The following is a 24,206-nucleotide window of genomic DNA, read 5'->3' as shown; positions in this document are numbered from 1 at the left end:
ACAATGCAATTTGCCTCCGGATTTTTGTTTCGCATCTGCGGAGCACCATGCAGAAAGTCATAGCTTCCTAACTCGTATGCGCACTAAAAAAGAAATGGGTGGAAGTGAAATGTAAACTGCATGCCCAGGCATGCGTTCCACACACCATATCCACCGCTCAGCGAGTACACATTACATTCACAGGACTTGGTTTCTGTGCAATCGGGTCTCAACCCCTTGAACAGTCTTCGATGTGTCATGCGTATGGCTTACTTTTCAAGGTTGCAGTCCACTCCAAAAAACCTGCAGCCCACCATCAAGTCCGTAGCTTTGAAATACGCCTCTTGTAGCATGTTACCACTTTGAACTTGGAGCTTCGCTATATTTGTCTCCAATTTATCAGCTATCTCCTTGAACTCTTGGTCGTTGAATATCTAAAGAATAAAGGACAAAAAAGAAAAAAAAGAACATAAGTTGGTGCAGCGGAACTTGTGCGTCTCGTGCAAACTTGCGAACACCCACTGTGGACAAACATCTGTATTTAAAGCGCCATGACGCAAGAAACATGAGCCATCCCGATACAATATTACGTGATGCTTCAGATACACCTATATCAAGGTAAGTGTTCCTGGAAACTGCTAATTTGAAACTCCAGTATTAAGGGTATTTTCCTTGCAGCGATAGTTCAGTGGCGCTGGTTCTGCTGCGTAGCAACTGCGTTGCTTCAACATGGCGCCTCCTGACATCGATAGCAAAGGACAAATACATAAACCAATGCAGCGCAATTCGTGCTTGTCGTGAATTCTTGTATTTGCAAACACGCACTGTGGACAATAGAGAGCACCAGCTGAAGAGCTTCATTGCAACGCTAAACCTTGATATCGCTTTGAATGCTAACGCTCTCACAAAAAAAAAAGGGGGGGGGGGAACGAGAAAGAAGGAAGCACCTGTCTTCAGGCCGGCGAGTTCCTCCTTCACACACTCTTCACATGTTGCGCCCTCTTACGGCAATCAAAAGAAGAATGTTTCTCTCTGGTTTCTCCCTTTCGTACGTATCGTGCATCGCCGGTGACCCGAAACATCGACTACAATAACTTCTTTTAAACAGAAAGTAATGCTAACTAGCATATCCTGAGGTCTAAACCTTTTATGACAAGCGACCGCCAGTGTAAAGCCTGCAGCCCGAACGTGAACTGCGATTAGAGAATAGTTAAACTCTAATCCAGCGTCCGGCTGCTGACGCACAGCGAAACGAGCCCGTACCCGGGCATCTCGGCCTACACGCCGGAGACGTCTGCCAGCCTTTCTCGATTCGATGCGTGAAATAACGTTGAGCTCTCGAAGGTATACATTTGTTCTTGTTTTGAAGCGCCATCCGCGACGGCCTCGAAGCGAAAGCTAAATAGGTAAAGCAAATGCGACGTCGGCACGTAGCCGAGCGGTGTGAAAGCATCACCGCCGCAGGCGACAATAACGTCCCCCAAAGGACGCCTCCAAATCCGCAAATGGAAGACAAGCCCTCCCGCCACGTCACGGAGGCGCTTGTGAGCACCATGCAACCAGATATACAGCTATATATCCAGCGTTACTTGCGTGCCGGTTGGTCTGCGTCTCCGCCCGCAGCCGGCATCTCCGTGATGCATCGTGTAGCGCTCATGGCCCTACAGCGCCAGGAAGCACCGACCAACAATGGAAGATATATATTTTAAAAGACAGTGTAAAAGCAAACTCACAAAGAAAAAGTACCCAGGAAATAAATTTTAAAGACCTTTACAAATTACTGACTTTCGCGTTGGGGCTCTGTACATACATACGGCTGTTGCCGTCTGTCAAGAAAGTTCGCATGCTCCAAGATAACATGTAGAGGGCCCATTGAAACTACAACGTACCAAAATCCTAGGGAAAGGCACCGTGGGGCGGGGTAAACGGATATGCCCAAAGGTGAGCGGCAGACCAAGCTAATGGGACACATATGGTGATGGCACCTTTGTTCACAACAGTGGTGGGCATTATCGAAGGCACATGTATCTTAGATAGTGTCTTGATACTCTTTGGGTATCTTGTATCTGTATCATGATACGTCTGGGAAGTCTTGTGTTAGTATCTGTATTTCCGATACATGAAAGAATGCATCATGTATGTTATACGTAACTTATAAACGTTGACTCCGCTTCTCAAGCTGACACTGCTGCCATAGAGAAAGAAATTCAAGAAGAGAGGACACTCGGCAAAAGCTGGCAACAGGAAACACGTCACGCCTTGCGTCAACTCCAACCGTTAGTTGACCCGAGCATCAGAAAAAAAAAAGTGAAATGAACTCACAGACGTTTTATTTTTTTTTAATTCTTTATCACTAAAACTAAAGAACGTTTTGCGTGTAAATGAACTTAAACTTTGCGATTTATTTTTCTTGCGTTGCCTAGCAACAAGCTAGCGGCAAGCCAGACCCGCGTGCATACGTCACGCGCTAGACATGCCACCGAAGCGAGCGAGGCCGGCTGTGCATGTGAAGCTCGCCTGCTCGGCGACTCGTCTGTTTTGGATGTAGCGCGTTTTTGGGCTCCCGGCGTTCTCTTGTGTTCCGTCTGCATTTCGACACGTGGCACTAACGGACTACACCAAGGTGAGGCATTTTGTTTGACAGCCTGCGACGCACTTCAAGCACATTTAGGCTTCACAAAACTGAACCTATATATAGTGACGCAGTTATCGAAAAACAGCTCCGCCGTCCAAGCCTAGTTAATTTGAGTTCATTAGTCGTACTAGGAGATGTTTGCGACGCTTTCTATGAGCCCAAGCATTATTATAACTTATTTCGGTAGTTTTTGGGCACGCTCGCCACACCTAGCTTTGTGACGCAGTTTCGCGTGTACTGAATTTTACCGGGAAAAGTGTTGGCGCTTTCTCTTACCCCTAACATTAGTGTAATTAATTTCGCTACTTTGTAGGGTACTTTTCAAGCACAGTGGCCGCGCTCGGCGTAGTGGCGCAGTTAGCGAAAAGCAGCTCGGCTGTGTGCCGCAGTTACTTTCGCGTGCACATGTACTGAATCTTACTGGTCGAAGTTCGTGACGCATTTTCTGACCCCCAAAATTATTGTTAGGATAATTTTAAGGCATGCTTGTCGCGCCTGCGGTTGTGAAGCTGTTAGCAACAAAGCAAGCCAGCCGTGGTGAGTTAGTTCGGCGTTTACTGAAATTTACTCGGACAAGTATGTGACGCTTTTTATGGCCCTGCAACAACAAATACCTTATTTCGGTACTCACGCTTGTCGAAAACGCGACGAGCGATTGCCACGAGTGATAACACGGGAGTGTGACGATTCAAACGGACACATTTCAACTGATTGTATTGTGCTCGCTAAATGTGACGGCGTGAGCACATTTGCGTTTTCTTCGTTTAAACCGCCACACATCTCATAGGTGATGCCTCGTCAGCGCAATGGTGATGTTACTACGTCGGAAAGTTCTAAGGAACCACTGAGATTCTTCGTTCTGCCAAATGCTTACGCAGCAGAAGACGAACAAACACACAATATTGTTCCACTGCCACATCCAAAAACGGAGGCGTCATCACTGTACCTAAAAGCTGACTCGGGTGAATACCTAGAGTTAGTGAAATTCAAGGAGAAGCGTGTATCCTGGATCGTGGATGACTTTGTAGAACCAGATGGGTCACTGTATGTCGCCACTCCGATGGATCCCCTCTTCTTTGCGGTGGCTCTTTTGCAAAAGAGTGACAACGCGCGCGCCCAATACCGAAACCGGATACCATCCGCTTGGTGCGCTGCAGTCAATTCAGCCGCAGGGCTCTATGGGAGTGTCCGCTCTTGTTGAAATTTCTTTCTGTTTGCCACTAAGCCACCTGGGGTGCTATTCTCGACACGCATGGCGGCTGCACGGCCGCCATTATCCGCCAAGTTGACTCTCTGATTGGCTGTGGCGAGCTCACGTGCCTTTAAATTTATGCCGGGAAGCGGAAGTCTTGCAAAACGCAATTTTGCGTTTTCATCGAGATGACGAAACATGACGCGGTGCTGCAAATTTTATGGGCTAATACATTTTTCGCTCCTTGGCAGCTATATTGCAACGTTAGCGCTTCAAAAGGAATGTAAGCGGTAGCGTACAGAAGCTAGTGTAATGCATCTGCAATTTCGCGAATATGTGGTGGCGATCCAAGATATGCTCCATGCCAGCTTGCTGATTGGCTGAAGGAATATCCCGTGAGGAGCGTCACAGGAAGGGCCGTTTTGTAAACGTCATTTTGACGATGCGTGACGTTGCGCCAGGCCGCCATTGCTGGTATTTTGCGCCATAATTTGTGGTGCGGCGAGCCGCGCGAATTGTGAATTGTGCTAATGAGCAGCCATTATGCAGTGGCAGGCGAGAGGAATGCGTATTGCCACATTTTCCCTGTCGTTTAGCGACATGAAAATCTTTTATTAATAACGCGTGCTTATAGTATTTGCATCGCTCTCGGGTGGTGTTCGTATTTGTGTTTTGGGCCATGATTTCTTAAGAAGAAAACGTTTATATGAAATAATATTGGTTGAACATAGCAAAATTTCTGCAACGTTGCCCTCCACTTTTCACTGCTGCGTTTCTATTATAATCAAGATTAATGCCTTTTCGCACAATCAAATGTTATGACATCGCCTTTTTAATTTATAAAAATGAATGTACGTAAGGCGGCACAGGTAACGCTGCCTTGGAAGCTATGCGAAGGGGGAAGGCAGCTGGGGAGGATCAGGTAACAGCAGATTTGTTGAAGGATGGTGGGCAGATTGTTTTAGAGAAACTGGCCACCCTGTATACGCAATGCCTCATGACCTCGAGCGTGCCGGAATCTTGGAAGAATCCTAACATAATCCTAATCGATAAGTAAGGGGACGCCAAAGGCTTGAAAAATTAGACTGGTCAGCTTACTGTCTGTTGCCTACAAACTATTTAGTAAGGTAATCGCGAATAGAATCAGGAACACCTTAGACTTCTGTCAACCAAAGGACTAGGCAGGATTCCGTAAAGGCTACTCAACAATCGACTATATTCACACTATCAATCAGGTGATAGTGAAATGTGTGGAATATAACCAACCCTTATATATAGCTTTCATTGATTATGAGAAAACGTTTGATTCTGTCGAAACCTCAGCAGTCATGGATGGAGGCATTACGGAATCAGGGTGTAGACGAGCCGTATGAAAAAATACGGAAAGATATCTACAGCGGTTCTACAGCCACCGTAGTCATCCATAGAGAAAGCAACAAAAATCCAATAAAGAGAGGCGTCAGGCAGGGAGATACGATCTCTCCAATGCTATTCACAGCGCTTTTACAGGAGGTATTCAGAGACCTGGATTGGGAAGAATTGGGGATAAGAGTTAATTGAGAATACCTTAGTAACTTGCGATTCGCTTATGATATTGCCTTGCTTAGTAACTCAGGGGACCTGTTGCAATGCATGCTCACTGACCTGGAGAGGCAAAGCAGAAGGGTGGGTCTAAAAATTAATCTGCAGAAAACTAAATAATCTTTAACAGTCTCTGAAGGGAACAGCAGTTTACGATAGGTAGCGAGGCACTGGAAGTGGTAAGGGAATACATCTACTTAGGCCAGGTAGTGACCGCAGATCCGGATCACGAGACCGAAATAATCAGAAGAATAACATTGAGTTGGGGTGCGTTTGGCAAGCATTCTCAGATCATGAACAGCAGATTGCCGTTATCCCTCAAGCGAAAAGTGTATAACAGCTGTCTTACCAGTACTCACGTAAGGGGCAGAAACCTGGAGGCTTACGAAAAGGGCTCTGCTTAAATTGAGGGCGACGCAACAAGCTATGGAAAGAAGAATGATGGGTGTAACGTTAAGGGATAAGAAAACAGCAGATTGCGTCAGGGAACGAACGCGAGTTAATGACATCTTAGTTGAAATCAAGAAAAAGAAATGAGCATGGGCAGGACATGTAATGAGGAGGGAAGATAACCGATGGTCATTAAGGGTTACGGACTGGATTCCAAGGGAAGGGAAATGTAGCAGGGGGTGGCAGAAAGTTAGGTGGGCGGATGAGATTAAGATGTTTGCAGGAACGGCATGAACACAATTAGTACATGAACGGGGTACTTGGAGAAGTATAGGAGAGGCCTTTGCCCTGCAGTGGGCGTAACCAGGCTGATGACGAGGATGATGACATCTTAACCACTTCAGTAAGAAAAAAAAACATTGGTTTCTGGTAGATGGTTCATTGTGAAAATATATGCGTAATTGCAAGCAAAATTCACGTGCATGGAAGGGATATGTGAAACAGGATGGTTCCTTTCTCAATTTACAATTTGCTTCTTTGTCTTTTTCGTGCACTTCCCTGCCTGTACTTAGGCTCACGTCACCTTTGATGTATCATATTCATTACATCTGATTTTTCGTTGACATCTGAAGCGATGCTATACTTTAGTTAGATTGCATTTTCAACGAGTCATAATAATTGATCATGTCATTATGCAAGCTGCACCTCAGACGTATAGCATTCTTACCGTAATGGGAATGAAAAGCTTCCATATATGACAATTTGATGGGCAATATTTTAATGCCAATGCGCCTTGCAGTTTTATACTCATTTTCTACACACTAGGTAATATTGTAAATTTAATTTTATTTATTTGTGAGAAACTGTAACGTATCAATCCCAACAGCAGCAGGAAACTACTTTTGTGAGGAGGCCAACCGAATAGGAAATATGATACGCCTCTGTACGCTTTGAGACCGGGCAGAATATTGCTGCAGAACCACAAGACACACATAGAAACAATGGGGTACAGCTCATACACGAATAAATTTATGTAAAATATAAGCAAACCAAGCTAGACCTGCGGCCTCACATGAGCATATACAACACATTTCTAAATGCACTGTACGCTCAGTCAGGAACATCCATACGCTGTACAGGAGGTTATCAAATGAGCTGCTGTCTTAGGATATGGCACACAAAAAGTTTCATGAACAATTTATCTGCATTAGCAGCCCCATGCTTAACAGCTCATCTGGTAACCTCTGCCTTATAAATTCATGGGTTTTGTGCCAGAAATGCGTTTGCTGGCCAGTAATGTGGCGCATATTTCTCTTAGATCATAGTGTCAATACTTTGGGAGTTTGCACACGTATGTTCTTTGTTAAACCTTCCGTTGTATACTTTATTTTTGACAGAAGGAGCTAATTGAAATTAAAGGATATTTATGCACTAATACTGACGAAACTTTAGAGAATGTACTTATGTTTTATTACAGGATGTATTCTAAAGTTCATGGGCATCACTGTAATCTGATTTGATGTGTTTGTGAGCATGTTTCTCAAATTATTATTCAGTTTGTCTTGTGACTGATCAATAAACATTTTGAGCCTTTAAGAGAGAAAATATTTCATTTGAGTAACTACGCGACTACAGATTACATCTCATTCACGAAGCATAAGTGCAGGAGCGGCTTATGAAGGAATCATATATTGCCCACAGGTAACTACTGCGAATCCCTTTGTGACATGGATCTACATCCCGCTTTCACGCGATTGGGGAGACTACTAGCACTCTGTTCTGAAGGAGTACAAGCACTCTTTTTGAGGGAGTAGAAACACTCTGCTTGGAGGAGTGAAGTACTCGGTTTGGAGGAGTAGAATCACTCTGCCTGGGGGAGTGCTATTAGCACTCTGCGGAAGAGTACTAGCACTCCCTTGCGGCGGAGTAACAATACTCTGTCAGGAGGAGTTATCCTACTCTCTCTCAAAGAGCGTCGATCTACTATCGCAAAGAGAATAAAATATGGGACAAGCAGATACTCTCTCGAAAGGAGTGCCCGGAACTCTGTTTTTAGAGTGTAGTTGTAAAACAATTTGGACTAAACAGCAACGTAAACAATATTTGAGAATGGTAGAATATGCGGTATGTATGGGGGTTGCAGCTTAACGGCGAGAAAGCTGTTCTGTGTGTCGCACATAGCAAAACACCCAGTAGTGTGTGCGTATTAACTAGGATTGCAACCTTCACTACAGGTACACCAACTATAAACATTTTGGAGTCACTAATACTAATAATAAATTTTAGAAGATTCACATTTACAACTTTTACGCGCCAACCTCATCTAAAATCTGTTTAATGACACAAACTGCGCCCTCGACATCGAGAACCAATCTCAGAAAGACTAAAGATAATGGCAGATCGATCTAAGAAGAAATGATGCGAAACCTACAATAATGTTCAGTTTCGCTTAAAGACAAGTGTTACAGAAATCGCTACGCCTATGGTCGGAAGCGGGTCATCTGAAACACCGCTGCGTTCATCAAAATATAATGCTATGATGCTTACGTTTCTTCGTGATAATGAATTAATGTGAGCTTGAGACTGACACATGAAAAGCAGCTTTAGTGCTAAAGTTAAGGAGAACATGGCAGATCCGCAAAGTGCCCCTCACATTTGCTTTGCTGCAGATGTCGGTTACCATGTCGGTGATATTTGTTGCTTCCAGTTGAGAGGAACAGGTCTTGGGTTCTTTCAGCAGACTGGAACTGCAGATGGTCACGTCCGGAAACCCGAAAGACATGTTGACCGATGTCTCCAGAGACACGGTGACGTCGAACGCAAAGTAACCCCCAATGGCACTCTGCCAGCCCGACGCCGTCAGATAGCATAAAACAATCATGATTGCCATCCAGGAGGCCTTGCGCCATGCATTGGGACGCCTGTTGAAGAAAATGTCCAGTCCCGCCACCGGAGACTTCTTCGCGAAGAGTCCGGCGTACGTGGAAGTCAAGCTTTGACAGCTCATTTTTGACAACTCATTTTGAGCTCTCCCCAGCGCCATCGGTCAGCCTTTAAAGACTTCACAGCAGGCTCAGCAATTCTGCAGATAGCATACGGGCACGAATTGTAGTGCTGCAAATATTTAACATACTTTATTACATCGCGAAAATACGCACAGACATGTATATGCAGTACGATCGCTCACCTACAACCGCTAATAACATATGTATGGCGTCCCAGCGAAGCTTTATCTAAAGCGTGAATATATGGACGCAATCAAATGCACATTGCTGCCCATTGTGTGGAGCAAGTCACTCTAGTACAGCATTTCGGTAATTGCATAATTAGTCAAGATTGGATAGTCAACTTCGGTAGTATTAATTTTGGGGATAAACTTCTCATGAATATGTTGTACAGCTCTTAACAAGCATACAATTCAGTCGATTCTAACTTCCTAGCTGTTACGTAATCGCTTTTTTCTGCGTCGCAAAGGTAGCCTGCTAAATATGGATATAAAAAAATGCGTGACATGCCCGCTTGTGCACCACGATTGCAGAGATGTCAGATGTGCCACGTTTAAACGAACCGAGAATTTAGCCTGGTGCTCTGATTTCAATGCTGCCTGGAACCATCGCGAAGCCACTGGCGCGCAATGTCACTGGAGCCAATTTCACTGGCGCGCAAACCGCGCAGTCAACGTCTGCTGTCTCGCCGCCTTGTTCCAAGGGTGAATCTTCGCACCGCCGCCGTTGGCTGTTTTGAAGCAGACGCTGTTTCGACGCTAGCGCCAAGATCCCCTTCAGTTACGACCCTAACAGGAGGGCGCTGCTTTCGCAAAATGGCGGCGCACACGATTCTTTACGTTGCCATAGCAACAGGAACAGCAACCGCTCCTAGCCTCCTCTATTTAGCGCTTTTTTCTGTTTCTTTTCATTATGCCAACCAGCTCCACTTCCTCTCCACCCATCCCCATGCCCCGCACGCCTTTACTTTCGCTTTATTTTTGCCCGTCCGCGGTCCGTTTTTTTTTTTATTGCGCTTGTGCGCTACTCCAGGCTTTGCTTGTGAACTGGCGAGTAGTGCGCCGTGGGCTCTTTATGCGTTAGCACGCACGCAGTCTTGTCCATACTTTGAGTATGACAGCATATGCCAGAACGCATATAATTTCTACTTGCAACACAACTGATCTTTGGCCTTGCTTTACTGACTTCCGTTTGCGAAAACAAATATTTTTGCATAGCTTGGTATGATACACACTCAGAACCTAAACAAAAGTGAAAAAGGCATGACATGTACATGACTACTAAACAACACAAAAGTTCACAGACAGTGAAATAACAGAAAAATAAAGAAATAAAATTGGACAAAACGGCAAGACCTTTTCATGTACGCACACATAAATGGTCTTTATATAATGCCCTAAAGACCAAAGTGTAGAAGCGCTTCTGATATGCGCACTCAGAGTTTCTGATATACTCACTGAGATATCGCACAAAACCGGCCACGTGTTTGGCATAGTCATCACAACTAAAGAAAGGGAAAATTCACTGGTAATGGCAAAAACAATAACACGCTAAATAGCTAAAACATAGAACAAAATGCTAAGATTGTTTGATTGTTTGATTGACAGCCATACCAAAAAAAAAAGCAAGAGCTTACATATTTAAAAATTGTTACAGCGTTAACACATGCATCCACACAGTAACAAGGACGAGACACAGGTGGTGACTGTCAAATTAATTTTATTAACGGACGACGGATACCTTGTAAACGGGGAAAGTCAGAAAAGAAGTGCGAGGGTGCGATACAATTGGGAAAAAAATGAAAATGCGCATCGGTAAACCTACGTGACAATAATCAACGGAAACAGACAAAGAAAAAACAGAAAAAAACTAGAAAGAAGGCAAGTGATACAAACAAATAATCAAATCAGTAAGCGCTCGCTTCCAAAAATTGAAACTCTGCAGCAAAAAGCGATACAGAGGGGTGCTTACGCACTTGCTGCCATATTTATTTATTTGGAACGCTTCCAAAGAGACGCGCGCCGTCGTGTCGGCACTCTTACCGAGAATATTTGTCGCTCCCAATTGAGCCTCGTAACCTCTGCATTTCATTACTTGCGCGACCAAATGTGCGTACTGATCCTTTAAATCACTTAAATTTCGGGCATCTTCCCCCAAGCGTTCATTAATGCAGCGACCGGTTTGACCGACAGAAACTTTTCCACACTTCAAGGGAATGGCGTAGACCACTCCTGTGGAACATTTGATGAACGGCTTGTCATAACTTAGCAGACAAACTCTTTATTTTAGAGTTGCAGATGCGTGGGCATATAGCTGTGCCAGCTTGTTGGGTGCCGAAAAAACAACGGACACCCCACGCCTGTTGGCGACCTTCTGAGATTGTGCGAAGCCTTGTGCAGACAACCGAAGGCTTGTCAGTCTTCCGACTGTCATCTTTTCTTCGCGTTCCTAGTTTTAGCGCTTGAAAGAAGGTCTCAGACACAGCAATCAAGACCGAATAGGGGAACCCCGCCGGTAAACGGCGGCTGGCCCGGTTCTCGAAACTTTTTTGCATTAGGTGCGGGTACGATTTTTGAAGAGACGATTCCAAACAGTGCGACGCTATAGCTCTTTTTACAGTTTTGGCATGCGCTGAATCATACAGTAACAAATCCTTTATTACTTCAGTCAGTTCAGTTGACAGTCAGTTGAGGGTCAGCGCCTTTGTCTTGTCTTTGTTAGTGTGTGGATGCATGTGTTAGCGCTGTAACAATTTTCGAATCAAGTATGCACCAACTCGCCCAGAAAGAAGTTTTAATGAAGGTTACTTTTATACCTGCACAAAGGTATATGAAATGCGCGACATGTTCATTACTACTGAACAAAATGGAAAAGACAAGGCAGAAGAAAAATAACTAGTACCAAAAAAGGAAATACACATTATCGCATTATTTTGCACTTCGCCACAACTTGAGTAATGGTGGCAAGGGGGAACAGAAGGTAGTCAGCTTTTGCAGCAGCACATAGAAAACATTCGCAGAAAGGCCTATTCCTCAATCATAGACAAGGTAAAATAAGCCAACAACACGACTTTTCTTTCAACCCGAATGCAATACTTAGCAGTAAAATTGCGTCACCTAAAGCACTAAGTCGCATCTCCTGCGCGCTCTTTTATGTAATACACAAGTACAAAAATCTGCATTTAGGACACTTGTAATGCTCATGCTTTTTAGAACAAAGCGTATCATGCCTACACATGAAGGATGCTCGCGCGGTTCTCCCATCGGCGGCTATTGAGATAATGCACAAACAGGACGAGTAATTTTTTCAGCTGTTAGTACGTTTGTAGAAAATGACACACAGAAAAATCACTGAGAGCGGAATTGAAAACTGGGCAAGTTACTGAAGTTGCAGAGTGAGACATGGCACAGAAAAACACAAGTTATAAACCAGAGGACAATGAGGAGGAATATCTATTTTTTAGCTTTCTCCACCGGTAAGAGGGACGTGTAGCACAATCAAGGCGCAACGACGTACGTAGACTCGTATAACACGCACATGGACAGGGCCGTGTTCGTGTACGTGCGCCTTCTGATGTCCTTGGGTCTGTGCGCGATGACCTGTTGTCTTCAGGCACCCGGAACAACCTTGCAGGGCTTGTTTTTGAGCTATTCGTGCACCATTGCACGATGCACGAGCGGTGCAAGCCGTGAAACAGATGAAGCATCGCGGAGCACAAGCACACAGCTATCGGGGACAACAAAACTGACGAAACTGCCCACGCCGGTCAACGCACAGCATCGCACGATTCCCGATAACAGCAGAGAACGAAACATGAAACGTCGTGCAGCGGGCTAAACTGGCGCCGGGCCGGTGGGTGCGCGCGTAGACAGTTGAAGGATCTTAGTGAGAGGGAAAGGGGAGAGTAGTTGAGAGGAGGGACGAAAGGGCACGGATCGGCACCCGCGGGCGCGCGCCTGTCGTACAAGGGATGCGGATTTGCTTTCCCGCCCTCCTGATGGATAGGGCCAATTGCCTCTGCTACCGGAGCGGCCAAGTTTCCGAGGCCGGGCCTTGTCACTTTCCACACAAGGCCAAATGCGCTGTTCGTTCACACGTGGCACGAGCAAAGCATTCGCAGCATGCAAGCGAGCATGTCGCACACGTTCTTTTTTTAAAATAATTTTGCGGCTTTCTTAAGGACGTCGAAGAAATGACCACGTAAGAAGACGGCAATTATAAGCAGCTGAATTAGACGCTTCTTATAACGCTCTATCATTTTGTCATTGGAAGTTCTTTTCATATTTGCGAAGTTACTTATTAAATCTTGGCTAATTACCAAATTATGCACAATGCAAAAGGCCATGTGGCGAAAGGTACTCCGACGTTTTCCCTTGATTGAGAGTTTCCTACAATACTCACTGAGAATTGTGGAGCTGCGATCGTTCCGGCACCATGGGAATGATGGCTAGTAAAAGGAGGAGGAGGGAATAACTTTATTGTGTCCTGAGGAACTCCTCCCCACCCACTCTTGGATTAGTGGCCGGCAGGGGTCGCGGGCCGTACCCACGTTGGGACGGGAAGCCCGTGAGCCTCCGCCCTTTTGTGAGCCCTCTGGACGGCCCGGAGCTGGGTCTGGTGGTCGTCGCTTTGCAGGGCGTCGACCCAGTCTTCTTCTTTAGTGAACACGGTGCCGCTTAACGCGGAGCATTGCCAGAGCATGTGCGCTAGCGAGCAGTACGATTCGCCACAATCCGGACATTGCGGCTATACTTCTGGTGAATAACGGCTCAGTCTGCCTCTCGAAGGGAAGCATTCTGAATATCGATGACTCTGGTCTAGTGAGTTTAGCGTGGGGGAGTAGGAAGGTCCTCCTCGACAGCTGATAGTGTGTTGTGATTTCGTTGAAGGTGAGCAGCGGGTCTCGGTGCTCCCCTTCCTCCCCGCCACTTCGCTCGCCACGATCGCCGCGGTGCGTGAGTCCTCGCGCGCGTCCGTGCGCCAGCTCGTTGGCGTTGGGAAATTCGGGGTGCACGTCGGCCCCCATGTGGGCTGGAAACCATTTGACGATGTGCTGACCCGCGGCTCCCTCGCTGCCGAGGACGGCCGCCGCTTCCCGGGATATCGAGCCCGAGGCGAATGCTCTTGCCGCCGATCGCGAATCTGTGTAGACATAAGGACGTTCGGGGTCTCTCATTGCCATGGCTATTGCCACCTGTTCGGGCACTTCGGACGTTACCCCCTTGACCGATGCTTCGTTAATTATCGTGCCATCCCAGCGTACCGAGACGGCCGCGTACCGGTCACTGCGCCCATACTGGGCCGCGTCTACAAATGCCGCCATGCCCGGGCAGTGGGCGGTCGATTTCAGCGGTGCTCGGGCCCTCGCCTTTCGGCGCCCCTCGTTGAATTGCGGGTGGACGTTTCTCGGAAGCGGTTCTACCTTGAAAGTGCCCCTGACCGCCGCGCTGAGCGCAATCTTGCGTGCGTTGCACTCTGCCTCGGCATTTATCCCTGCTTCTTCTAGGATGCGCCTGCCGGCCCTGGTGGTCGACAGCCACACGACCTGGGCCTTGGTCTGCGTTTCGATGATTTCTGATAGTGAATTGTGGACCCCTAACCGATCGAGCTGCTCCGTGCTTGTAGTGATCGGAAGACCTAGCACCCTTTTGATGCTCTTGCGCATCAGTGTCTATCTTGGCCGCGTCTCTCTTCATACATCTTAGCGCCGAGGCTACGTAACTTACATGACTCATGAGGAAGGCGTGGTAAAGTCTGATGAGATTGCTCTCGCTGAGCCCTCCTCTGCGGTTCATCACCCTGAGGATCAGCCGGAGCATGTTCTCCGTTTTGGACGTGAGTTTCATGACAGTTTGTGTGCTACCACCTTTCGCCTCAATTAGCAGCCCCAGGATTCTTATAGTGTCCACTCTGGGGATCGGCTGGCCGTCCAATACCTTTTTCCAATAATTCACCATGAAATTACGTACTGCTTCTCGGAGACGTCATAAATAGTGATACCCATTGCAAAACCCTTGCTTTAGGTCCTAAGCGTTGTTTTAAGCCTAGCATAAAACCCATTAACATTTTAAATCTACCGCGCTGCATAAGCAGGTTTGTCCCGGAAGAAAAACACTCGCTCTGTATTTCAGAGTGCATTGCAAGCAGTAACCAATCAAATATTCATATTAAGACGTCTAACCCTGTCCGAGCGTTGGTTAATCACGTTGTGGAGCGTAGATTTAGACCGGTAATATCAGACAAGGAAGGTTATTTCGTAGTTATGCGAGATGACACGTTTTCAGTAATAGCGATACCAGCTACGGAAAGGAACTTTCAGCCAGTAAAACTCAAGCCTTCGGCGCTTAAGTAACGTGCGGTTGAACTCTTGTCAAGATATAATCTAGATAGCATTGTCTCTAATGTCCAGAAAGCAAAATTGCTCACTTTAGAACTGTTTTTCTAGGCGAAGACCCATAAGCAAGAGATTCATTTTCGTGCTGTCGTGTCAGAGAAAGGGACGTGGCCGGTCTGTGTGGCTAGTTGCCTACAGAATTGCTTAGCTTCACTAGTTTTTACAGGCCCCTTTTTCTTGCGTAATTCTCAGGCAGCAGTTCAATTTTTAACAGCGGAAAATCCTGTTGATTGTACAGCTTTTAGTATGGATATTTAAGACTTCTATTACTCCTTCCCGCATGAGGGGTTGTTTAATTCCGCAAATGAGTGGATTAAAGAACAAGTGGAAGAGTGGGCTTTTATAGACAGATGCGGTGTTTCCACGGGTGCTTTTACAGAAATTATTTCAATGTACCTGAAGTCGATGCTGGTTGGTGGAGAGATGGGGTGTTTCTGCAGAAATCAGCAATTTGTATTCTTTCAATGGTTGCCCCTATTCTTAGTGATATTTGCCTGACCAAGACTGACAGCTGCTTAGAGAATTTTCAGTAATAAGGACGAATTTAGTTTCACTGCTACCTCAGTAAGTGAGCAATTTAAACTTAATGGAGCAGGATTAAAGTTAATTACCTAGGAATTTCCTCAGAGACACGTAATACAGTACCTAGAGATTTCCTTGGTCTTCGAACAACATCACATGTGTTGGCAGTACTCCTCCAGATCCTCTTAGCCATTGTTAAACATTCAATACAAGCATCCCAATGTAGTAAAAAACGGAATCGCCATGTCGTGCCTTAAGTCTTCTCTCACCAGATCGTGCATGCACAAATTGAGATCCAGTTTTAATGCAGAAGTCTGGCGCCTATTAGAAGCAAATTATTCTAGCGTATCAGTGGACACTGTGGATGAGCTTCAAAAGAAGTCGATTTCTAAGGAGCCAGACATGATTCCAGAAATCAGTAATATCAAAGGAAGAGTAGTGGCTTTTCCTTACATTCATTCAGTATCGCACAAGCTTAAGCAAATTGCGAGAGGATATGGTCTTAATGTTGTTTTTACTGCTCCCAATAAGCTAGGTAAGGTATGCGCTGCCGTGCAGAGGAAAAAGGAGCAGGTAAAAGGCAAGAAAGAACAGATATTTGTCCTGTGAATCACAATAAGAACAGTTTTACTGACTGTCGTATGAGTGTGGTATATAAAGTTCCTTTTAGCTGTGGCCTTTCTACGTAAGGGAAACGGGGCGGTGTATCAATCAGAGGCTAATGGAACATAAAAGGTCGTTAACCGGTGGATCGCCTTCTAATCTTTCCTTACACTGCCAAGATTGTAACTGCACGCCTGAGTTAGATTAATGCGCGATATTGTACAGGCATAGGAAGGAAGATACGCGTCTTATGGTCGAGGCATGGTATATCAACAGGGGTGGCCTTCGATTACCTTACATAAAGAAGAGATCAATTGGCTGAACATTTATCTCTCACGTATACCGGCACGTGTACCTGACTGACACATGGTGCTACCATTCCAGGGCATGCGCGGGTGAATTTTGTGTCTCCTTCCTTTTTTCGCCTCACAGCTTCCTTATGTTCATAGTCGGCGTTCGTGTTGCCCACTTCTCTCGTGTGCGTGTGTGCAGGCCTTACCCCTTTTTTGCATTAGGAATCTTTACCAACTAGCTCAGTTTTCTGTCGTTCTAATCGTAAGTTAGATAACTGGTGGACCGTTACGGTTACAGAATTGGTGCTAAGAGAAGGGAAGCGCAGTCGAGGACGGCAGAAAACTGGGTGGGGTGATGAAATGAGGAAAATTCGCAGGCACAAGTTGTAATCACTTGGCCCAGGAGAGAGGTAAAATGTGCTGAAATCGCAACAATAAAAGAATTATAGGGAATCAAGTTTACAACTCTGCAATTCGATGAGCTATAACAAAAAATTCATTGCGTAAACTGCATATGCTGCCACATTCAAAATAAAAAAAACTGGTGTATTATAGACTATAGCGAAACATGTCACTGATTTGTCAATGTAATTCCTGCAAAACGTGTTACCCGGGTAATTATTTCATATGAGGTGTAAACCTATGCATAACGTACCGGTTTAGGTGATCTGACAGATACAGTTGGGCACATTCTGATATCACTTTCCGCCTCAGTTACAGAGTGTCAAAGTATGTGCTTCAACAATGTTTAATGGATTTTCGCTACTTTCGTGAAAGAAGCCTCGTAAATAAATGTTCTGCTTCTTGCAGTAGGAGTAATACACGCTCCTCTCTTAAAGTTGACAACGCCTATTCATATCGGCGCAGTGTTTGCCTAACGAGAGCATTTCTACGTTTCACGTATATTTTAATGGGCGTTCGCGTTAAAGAAAGCTGCCTCTTAAGTACCCGATGCTTGTCACCTACCTCAGAGTAACAACAGTAGCAACACACCAGAAGAGCCGAAGGCTATGCCAGTTGGTCCGAATAGTTGGGTTTTCAAACGGCGTTTATTAGACGTAGCATGCATTTTTACGCCTTACCAGTGATATAAAAAAGAACAACTCTGCGAACTTATGTGCCATCTCCCTTGTACCAAATTTGCTGCTTGCCCCGCAGATGTTAATAAAAGGCTCAACTCGTATTTTGCGCTTTAATATTTGGCAGGAGATAAGCACTGGCTGGGGCTCTTGCGGAAATCATTTACATATATTTTTTGACATTCTGAACAAATGTTTCTATTCTCTACTTTTGGGTCCGATTGCGCTCCCTCTTTATGCAAGTGATCTTTCTTAAACTCTAGAGTGACCACACGTGATGCAATTACCTGTATGCGAAGCGTCCTAATTGGCGGCACACCAGGATATCCTATTCCTGTTCCTTTGCGTACGTGCGAAAGTGTGGCTATTCTCGACCGTGTTGCTGAGAACAGCAAAATTTACAATTTGCGATCGCTATGGCAACGCGCGCTTTGCTACCGGCTGCACAAGCAAATACGAAAATAGCGTGCCGCCACCATTTAGCGCCATCGCAGGTATGGTGTACGCCTCCTAAGCACGATATGTCGCTCTTCCCGCTTCATCGGAAACGCCGTAGCCGCAACATCGTGGCTTACAGCGATGGCTTCATAAAATAAAAACATGTTCTTTGCAACTCGCGATCTTCCACGCCATCGTGCGATAGCAGAAACTTTGCATCGCTCGGAATAAAATGTTCTCAAATATAGCATTTGTCGTTAGTGAAGCAAACGAAGAGTTTAGAAGACCAGCGCACGATATCGCGAAGCCAAGAGCACGTAAAAAAAACCTCACTGCCCTTCAAATCTATGAAAAAGGATGACCAGCGAAGCTGTGTATGTTGGCCCCTTAATGGCGAACTGCACTTCCCCACCGTTCGGCCCAGAATTGCACAACCTTCGGGATCGGCCCACGTATAGGGTGTGCACAAAGGAATGCTGAAAAAAGATATTTAAAAAATGAGGGAAGCATCAAGATTGTATGCTGAAGATGCGACTGTTGCGATACGCAGTGTTTATATGACATATGTTTGAACGGATGGCTATATTTTTGGAGGATTGTGAGCCCGAGGATGCATTTGACATGCCAAACGACCTGTTTCGGCGGCGCTTTCGCCTGAAGAAAGGAACTGTGCGGTGGCTGTGCGACGAAGTGGTGGAGCAACTCCGAGGCTTGAGAGCAACAGCGTCGTCGGTGGAGCACAAGTGTTGTGCGCGTTGCGGTTTTTTGCCACGGGCAGCCTTCAAGCTTCGGTAGGGAGCGAGGAGACGATTGGCGTGAACCAGCCCGCGGTCAGCAAGTGTGTGCGACGCGTGGCGGAGGCGATCCATCCCGCCGGGGACCGCAGCAAGGGGATCCACTTCCCGAGGACGTTGGCGTAGAAGGCGGCCGCGAAAGATGGGTTCCTTGGACGCGGCACCATTCCCGGCGTCTTCGGACGCGTGGACGGCAGCCTTATCGCCATCATCGCACCGACTGGCTGGTCCATGTGCCGCTAAGGCTACTATGCCCTCAACACAATGTTCGTAAGTATCTTACTTATTTCTCTAATTTGCCCGTCATAGCAACGCGACGCTTATGCTGTGCGCGGTCTTCTCAGATCTGCGACGCAGGCATGTGGATCCTCGCCGTCGACGCTCTGCGACCGCGGTCAAACGACGACGCCTACGTCTGGAGAACTACGTGGTTGCGTCGTCGGTTCCAGGAAGGACACATTGCCAAGGCCGAGCAGCACCTCCTCGGTGAGCGGCGGGGAAAATTTATACAGTCGCGATTCTGGCAGCATGCAGTAAAGTGTGCTCGCGCTGTAAGAGAATATTGAATCCTCAACCGCTTATGTTATAGTATCTTGTTAAGCGCTATGTTGAAATTTTCCCACGGTATCTGCGCGAAACAAGTGGCGATAAACCTGCGGTGTGATTTAAGCTAGTTTTTAATATGTATGCACAGTTTGAAGTACAGTGCACATGTGTTGTCATATTCGTTTGTATTCATTCATTTGTAATATTCATTAATGAATATAATGAATAGTGGGCCACTCCGCTGCAGACAGCAAGAAGCCGAACCCTCCTTTATTAGTAATGTCACATATTGAAGATAGCATTGTTCCCCAGTAGAAATCAAGTGTTGATGCGAGGCTTGTGGTATCGTCTTTATGAAACGGATATGCAAGGTTTTCTTTTATGTACTGACGAAGCAAGTATTTTTCACTTTGTATAATTAAACAACGCAGGATCGATACACGGTGAAGCAGAATGTGTTTGAAGTTTCCATTTTAAGGCAGCCAAAGAAGCGCTGTAGAGCCTCGAGTATGGTATAGGCATTATAGTTGAAGCTCTAAAAAGCAACTTCATTGTTTCGATTCGCAGTTCTAGTGAACTGCCGGGTTTCGCGAACAATGCGTGCCTCGCCATAACGACAGTTGGTAGCTTCCGTTGCAGGAGTGGTGTGCCATATCGCTGATGAAAGCTCGTTAGAGCAACTATGGCACATTTCATCGGTTGCAGTTCATTGGTTCTGAACCTCAACCACAAAATTTTCTTTCACTTGATTGCTGTCATAGTATTCGTGAAGTATATATATATATATATATATATATATATATATATATATATATATAAGTGCGATCGTGTTGACGCCCAATGCTTTTCTGGGTGCCTGTTTCCGAGAACAGTGAAAGTAGTACCAAAGCTTTTTTCACAAAATGCGCGCCTATCTCTTCTTTTTCAGCCTTAATACAGTTGCCACATTTGACTAAAACAACTCTGCAAAGTAATAATAATCACCATGAAAATTTTGCTGGGCAGTGTCATGCTAACACGGATTTGTAACGTTGACACCAAATATGAAAGTTTTTCTTCCATGTAAAATACGATGTCTCTTACAGTTAAGTAATGGGAGATTCTTGAGTGTTTAGAGGGGTATCATAAATAAGTTCGCGTGTTGAACTTCCAGACATTCTTTTTAAGCAAAATTTATGGACAGACAAGGCGCTATACGCATTGCAAGACCAATACACCTCTTCAGCGCTGCACAGCTTGCGATATCCAAGTTGCAAATTGTCATGACTCACGCGGTTTTGAAAAAGTAACTAGTAACTAGTTTAGTTTTAGTTTAGTTTTTTCAAAACTAGTAACTAGTTTTGAAAAAGTAACTGTGGTTCAGGCACCGCCATAGAAATAATTCGAAATAACCTCTTTAAAGTACGGCTCGAGCCATACAAACTGGGATACATAGCTCAATATTGACACAAGGACGAAGCAAGAACACGGCACGAGCGCTAACCACGGCAAGTTAGCGCTCGTCCCGTGTTCTTGCTTCGTCCTTGTGTCACTCTTGCGCTATGTATCCCAGTTCGTGTGTATCCCACCAACATGCCCAAACTTCTTCCCTGCTAAGGGCTCGAGCCGCCAATACCCCAAGCATGAACGAAGGGAAAGATCGCGCGCGGCAGCCGGGCAAGCCGGAGCGAGTGGTGTCCTGGCCGTGACGTCACTCGCGAGAGGGCGCCACTCCAAACTCTCGCCGCTAGTAGGCTCACGACGGCAACAAGAGATGCGTTGGCCGGACTTGTTGATTCTGTGCCATGCATACTAATCTTGAAATATTTTATATTCATAATCGTTTGGACTCCTGGCCATGAGCCCCTTCTGAGGAATGAAGCAGCCAACGCCTCTGCCAGAACTCACATTCGCCAGGCTTTCTCACATCACGCGTTAACAAGAAAGGAAGAAGTCCACAAAAAGTACACCAATATTTTGCAACACTAAAGGCTATACAGAAGAACTTACCCGCCACTTCACCCCAGCTTGACTAGGGAAGAGGAAGTAACTCTCCGGAAATTGCAAAGCAGTACCCATGTCCATGGTATCTTATTGCATCAAATCTCACCCATTGAGCACCCATACATCTGTAAGTGTTGTGACGTTCCAGGCAGCCTATGCCATATGATATGGGGGTGTGTACGAAAACACGGTACCGCACCCACCCAAGCTCTAACCGAGGAGCAGTTGGGAGTCCAAGCTAACAGACCCGGACTCGACGAAACAGTGCATTCTGATCGAACGGGCACGGGAGTTGGCCTCAGGCTACCTGGGATAAGGAGGCCGCCCACCTTGGGCGCAGGCGTACAAAGTGCTTGTTTTGAATAAAAGTTTATTCTCTCCGGTCAGATTTTCTTAGCTAGCTCCTTCAGTATGGTGAAGTAAAGAGGCAATGCAGTATAGCCAATGACCAACATGGAAAAATAATACGCAATTTTGTGTTAGTCAGTGTCTGTTCCTTCTTTCGCCATTGTCAATATTTCCTTCTGCAAGAATTTCAACACTGCTGATCGATGGGTGAGGTATATTTGTCGTAAAAACAAATGGCAGGAGACATAGTTGAAGCATACATAATACCTAAGATTAACGTACTGGCCATGTGACACAAGTCCCACACTATCAGTAGACTAGAGGTATGGTCATCTTGCCTTTCTAAATATATTCTACTTGCTGTGGAAATCTGGAATCGGACCGAACCCCACGTTTTCCCTCTCACTTCTATCAAGCGCAAAAGATCTTTAAACGCACTGACTACAGCGGCGTGGCAGAATTCTCTTTGCCCTTTGTTGGACTGGACGGGACTGCTTCTCGGGTTCGGTGAGATGTTCACGGCCATTTCACGGGTAGCAAAGGTGCACAATTGTCACATATTCTTCCGAAATGCAGTGCCGTACAAAAACCAAGAAGGGAAGTGTCTAAATAGCAAAAAAAAAAGAAATCTACATGAAAAATAAAAGATAAATTTCCACCAGATGGCTGCGCGAGTGGACGACGCCCTCAAGAGACGGTCTGGTAGGTGGTCGTCGCCTTGAGGGCGGTGCGTTGCTTCGCCTTGCGTGCTTCGCGGACCCTCTGTCGAGGTCTGTAATGCTCCTTGGGCTCGCGGCCCCACGGGTCACCAGCAAAGTCTCCGTAAGAGGCGTCCTTCGCCGCCTGCTTGGCCATGGCTGCGTCCTCTGCCATTTCGGCTCGGGCCATGCCTAAGAACAGCTCGTCCAGCGAACTCTCGGCTACGAGCACGGATTCCAGTCGGAACCAGTGGCGCAGCTTGCCGATGCGCGAAAACACGTGGCTCCAAGGGAGCCTGTACTCTATGAAGTACAAAAAGATGCCCTGCAAGGAAGAAGGCATGCACGTTTCTTCAAAACGTGCTTGTTCAAATAGAGTTGTACCTTAAAGGGGTACTGGCAATATTTCCGGGTCTTCCTCTTGCTTTCTTTTTATTTAAGGCATGTTCGGTACTTCGAAAAGCCCACCGTCCCTGAAATACTGTCAAGCATCACAACGCTTTAAATAAGTTTATATTATTGCTTTTCTAGAGCCAGTCTTGGTTCCGTTGCTACTGAGTTGTGACGTCATAATGCAGTTTATGACCGCGTAAGAGCAGAACAATGCGCCGTTTTAGACACTCGCTTTGGCTCGTTCCATCGTCCGCTGTTCTAATACATCGGCCCTTCGACCCAGCAGCGGCTCACCAAGCAACGAGCTAGTCGCTGCGAGTGTCAAAACGTCGGAACCTCCAGCTCCCAAGTGACCACATGGTGCGTCATGACGTCACACCACAGTACCCTGAGAAGCGAAAGCGAAATGGGGCTACAGAAAAGATATTATAATAAACTATTGACGGCGCTCGAAGGCTTCTCACTATAGTTCCTAGAGCGTGGGAACCTTCACTTAACAAAAAAAACATTGTAGTCGAAAATATGCCAGTACGCCTTAAAGGTGCATCATCAGACTGCCTTTCAGAAGGACGCAAAACATTTCCTTTATTATTGGTTAATTCCTGTCACTCAGAGGGAGCTGCTTGGGTCTTTTGGTTAATCAGTCCATGACAGTCAAGGACTACTCGAAACGTTGATTTCATCCAACGAGGGTTACATATGCAACATCTCGGGCAGTCCTGGACAGTCCAGGACAAGTCGAACAAACCCACTGACGATATGACTTCTATGATATATTTGCTTGAAGAGCGTGCAAGACAAAAAGCATTCGCCTTCAAGATCTAGCGTTTGCGGCTGTTTCTCCGAGGTGGCCGTAGGGGGAAATGTGATTCTGAGATTACGTATTTCAATTACTACCGCAAAAAAGTAGCCAGAAAGTAGCCAAGCCGACAAGCACAATTTTCGATCACCGGCAGCCTTTAAAGATAGCCAGTTCGGCGGGGAATCGGCACATCCCCAATCACAATTCCGGCAGTAGCAGCGGCGATGCGTCCACGCTGTCTGAAGCTGCCATGAACTCCTTGCAGATGCTGCCTGATCAACTGTTCCGGAGCCAAAAGCGCTGCGCATACTCAGAAGACTCGCTTTACGTCAACAGCCACATAATCGCCGCTGCCACGGGAGAGCTGAGGAAACGAGGCAAAGAAAAAAGGGTGCACATGTCCCGACATGCTTGCCGTCATTTCTGGTAGTGGCAGCAGCGAGGCCTGCATGCTGTCTAAAGTTGCAACGAACTTCTCGCAGATGCTGCCTCATGGAGTGTTTCGGAGCCGCAATCGGTGCACGTTCTCAG

The 24,206-nt window shown here is 46.1% G+C and overlaps 2 protein-coding genes across 6 annotated transcripts in view; both read right to left on the bottom strand.

The window, feature by feature from the left end:
- LOC135919934 (FMRFamide-activated amiloride-sensitive sodium channel-like) overlaps positions 1 to 8,816 on the bottom strand; it is a 48,966-nt gene extending 40,150 nt beyond the window's left edge. The window contains exons 1-2 of the mRNA XM_065453957.2: positions 8,458 to 8,816; positions 253 to 413 (exon numbers count right to left, since the gene is read on the bottom strand). Coding sequence (XP_065310029.2) covers positions 253 to 413; positions 8,458 to 8,784 — 488 coding nt within the window. The 5' untranslated portion in view covers positions 8,785 to 8,816. The remainder of the gene's footprint in view (positions 1 to 252; positions 414 to 8,457) is intronic.
- A 13,551-nt stretch (positions 8,817 to 22,367) lies between these two features.
- LOC135919920 (phospholipid-transporting ATPase ABCA3-like) overlaps positions 22,368 to 24,206 on the bottom strand; it is a 223,301-nt gene continuing 221,462 nt past the window's right edge. For all 5 annotated transcript variants that reach the window (XM_065453931.2, XM_065453932.2, XM_065453933.2 and 2 more), the window contains one exon: positions 22,368 to 22,805. In XM_065453931.2, coding sequence (XP_065310003.2) covers positions 22,470 to 22,805 — 336 coding nt within the window. In that variant the 3' untranslated portion in view covers positions 22,368 to 22,469. The remainder of the gene's footprint in view (positions 22,806 to 24,206) is intronic.

Source organism: Dermacentor albipictus, chromosome 3 (genome assembly GCF_038994185.2).
Source record: "Dermacentor albipictus isolate Rhodes 1998 colony chromosome 3, USDA_Dalb.pri_finalv2, whole genome shotgun sequence".
NCBI lineage: Eukaryota > Metazoa > Arthropoda > Arachnida > Ixodida > Ixodidae > Dermacentor > Dermacentor albipictus.
The sequence above is the reverse complement of the archived record's forward strand: the minus strand, read 5'-3'. Positions and strand labels throughout refer to the sequence as shown.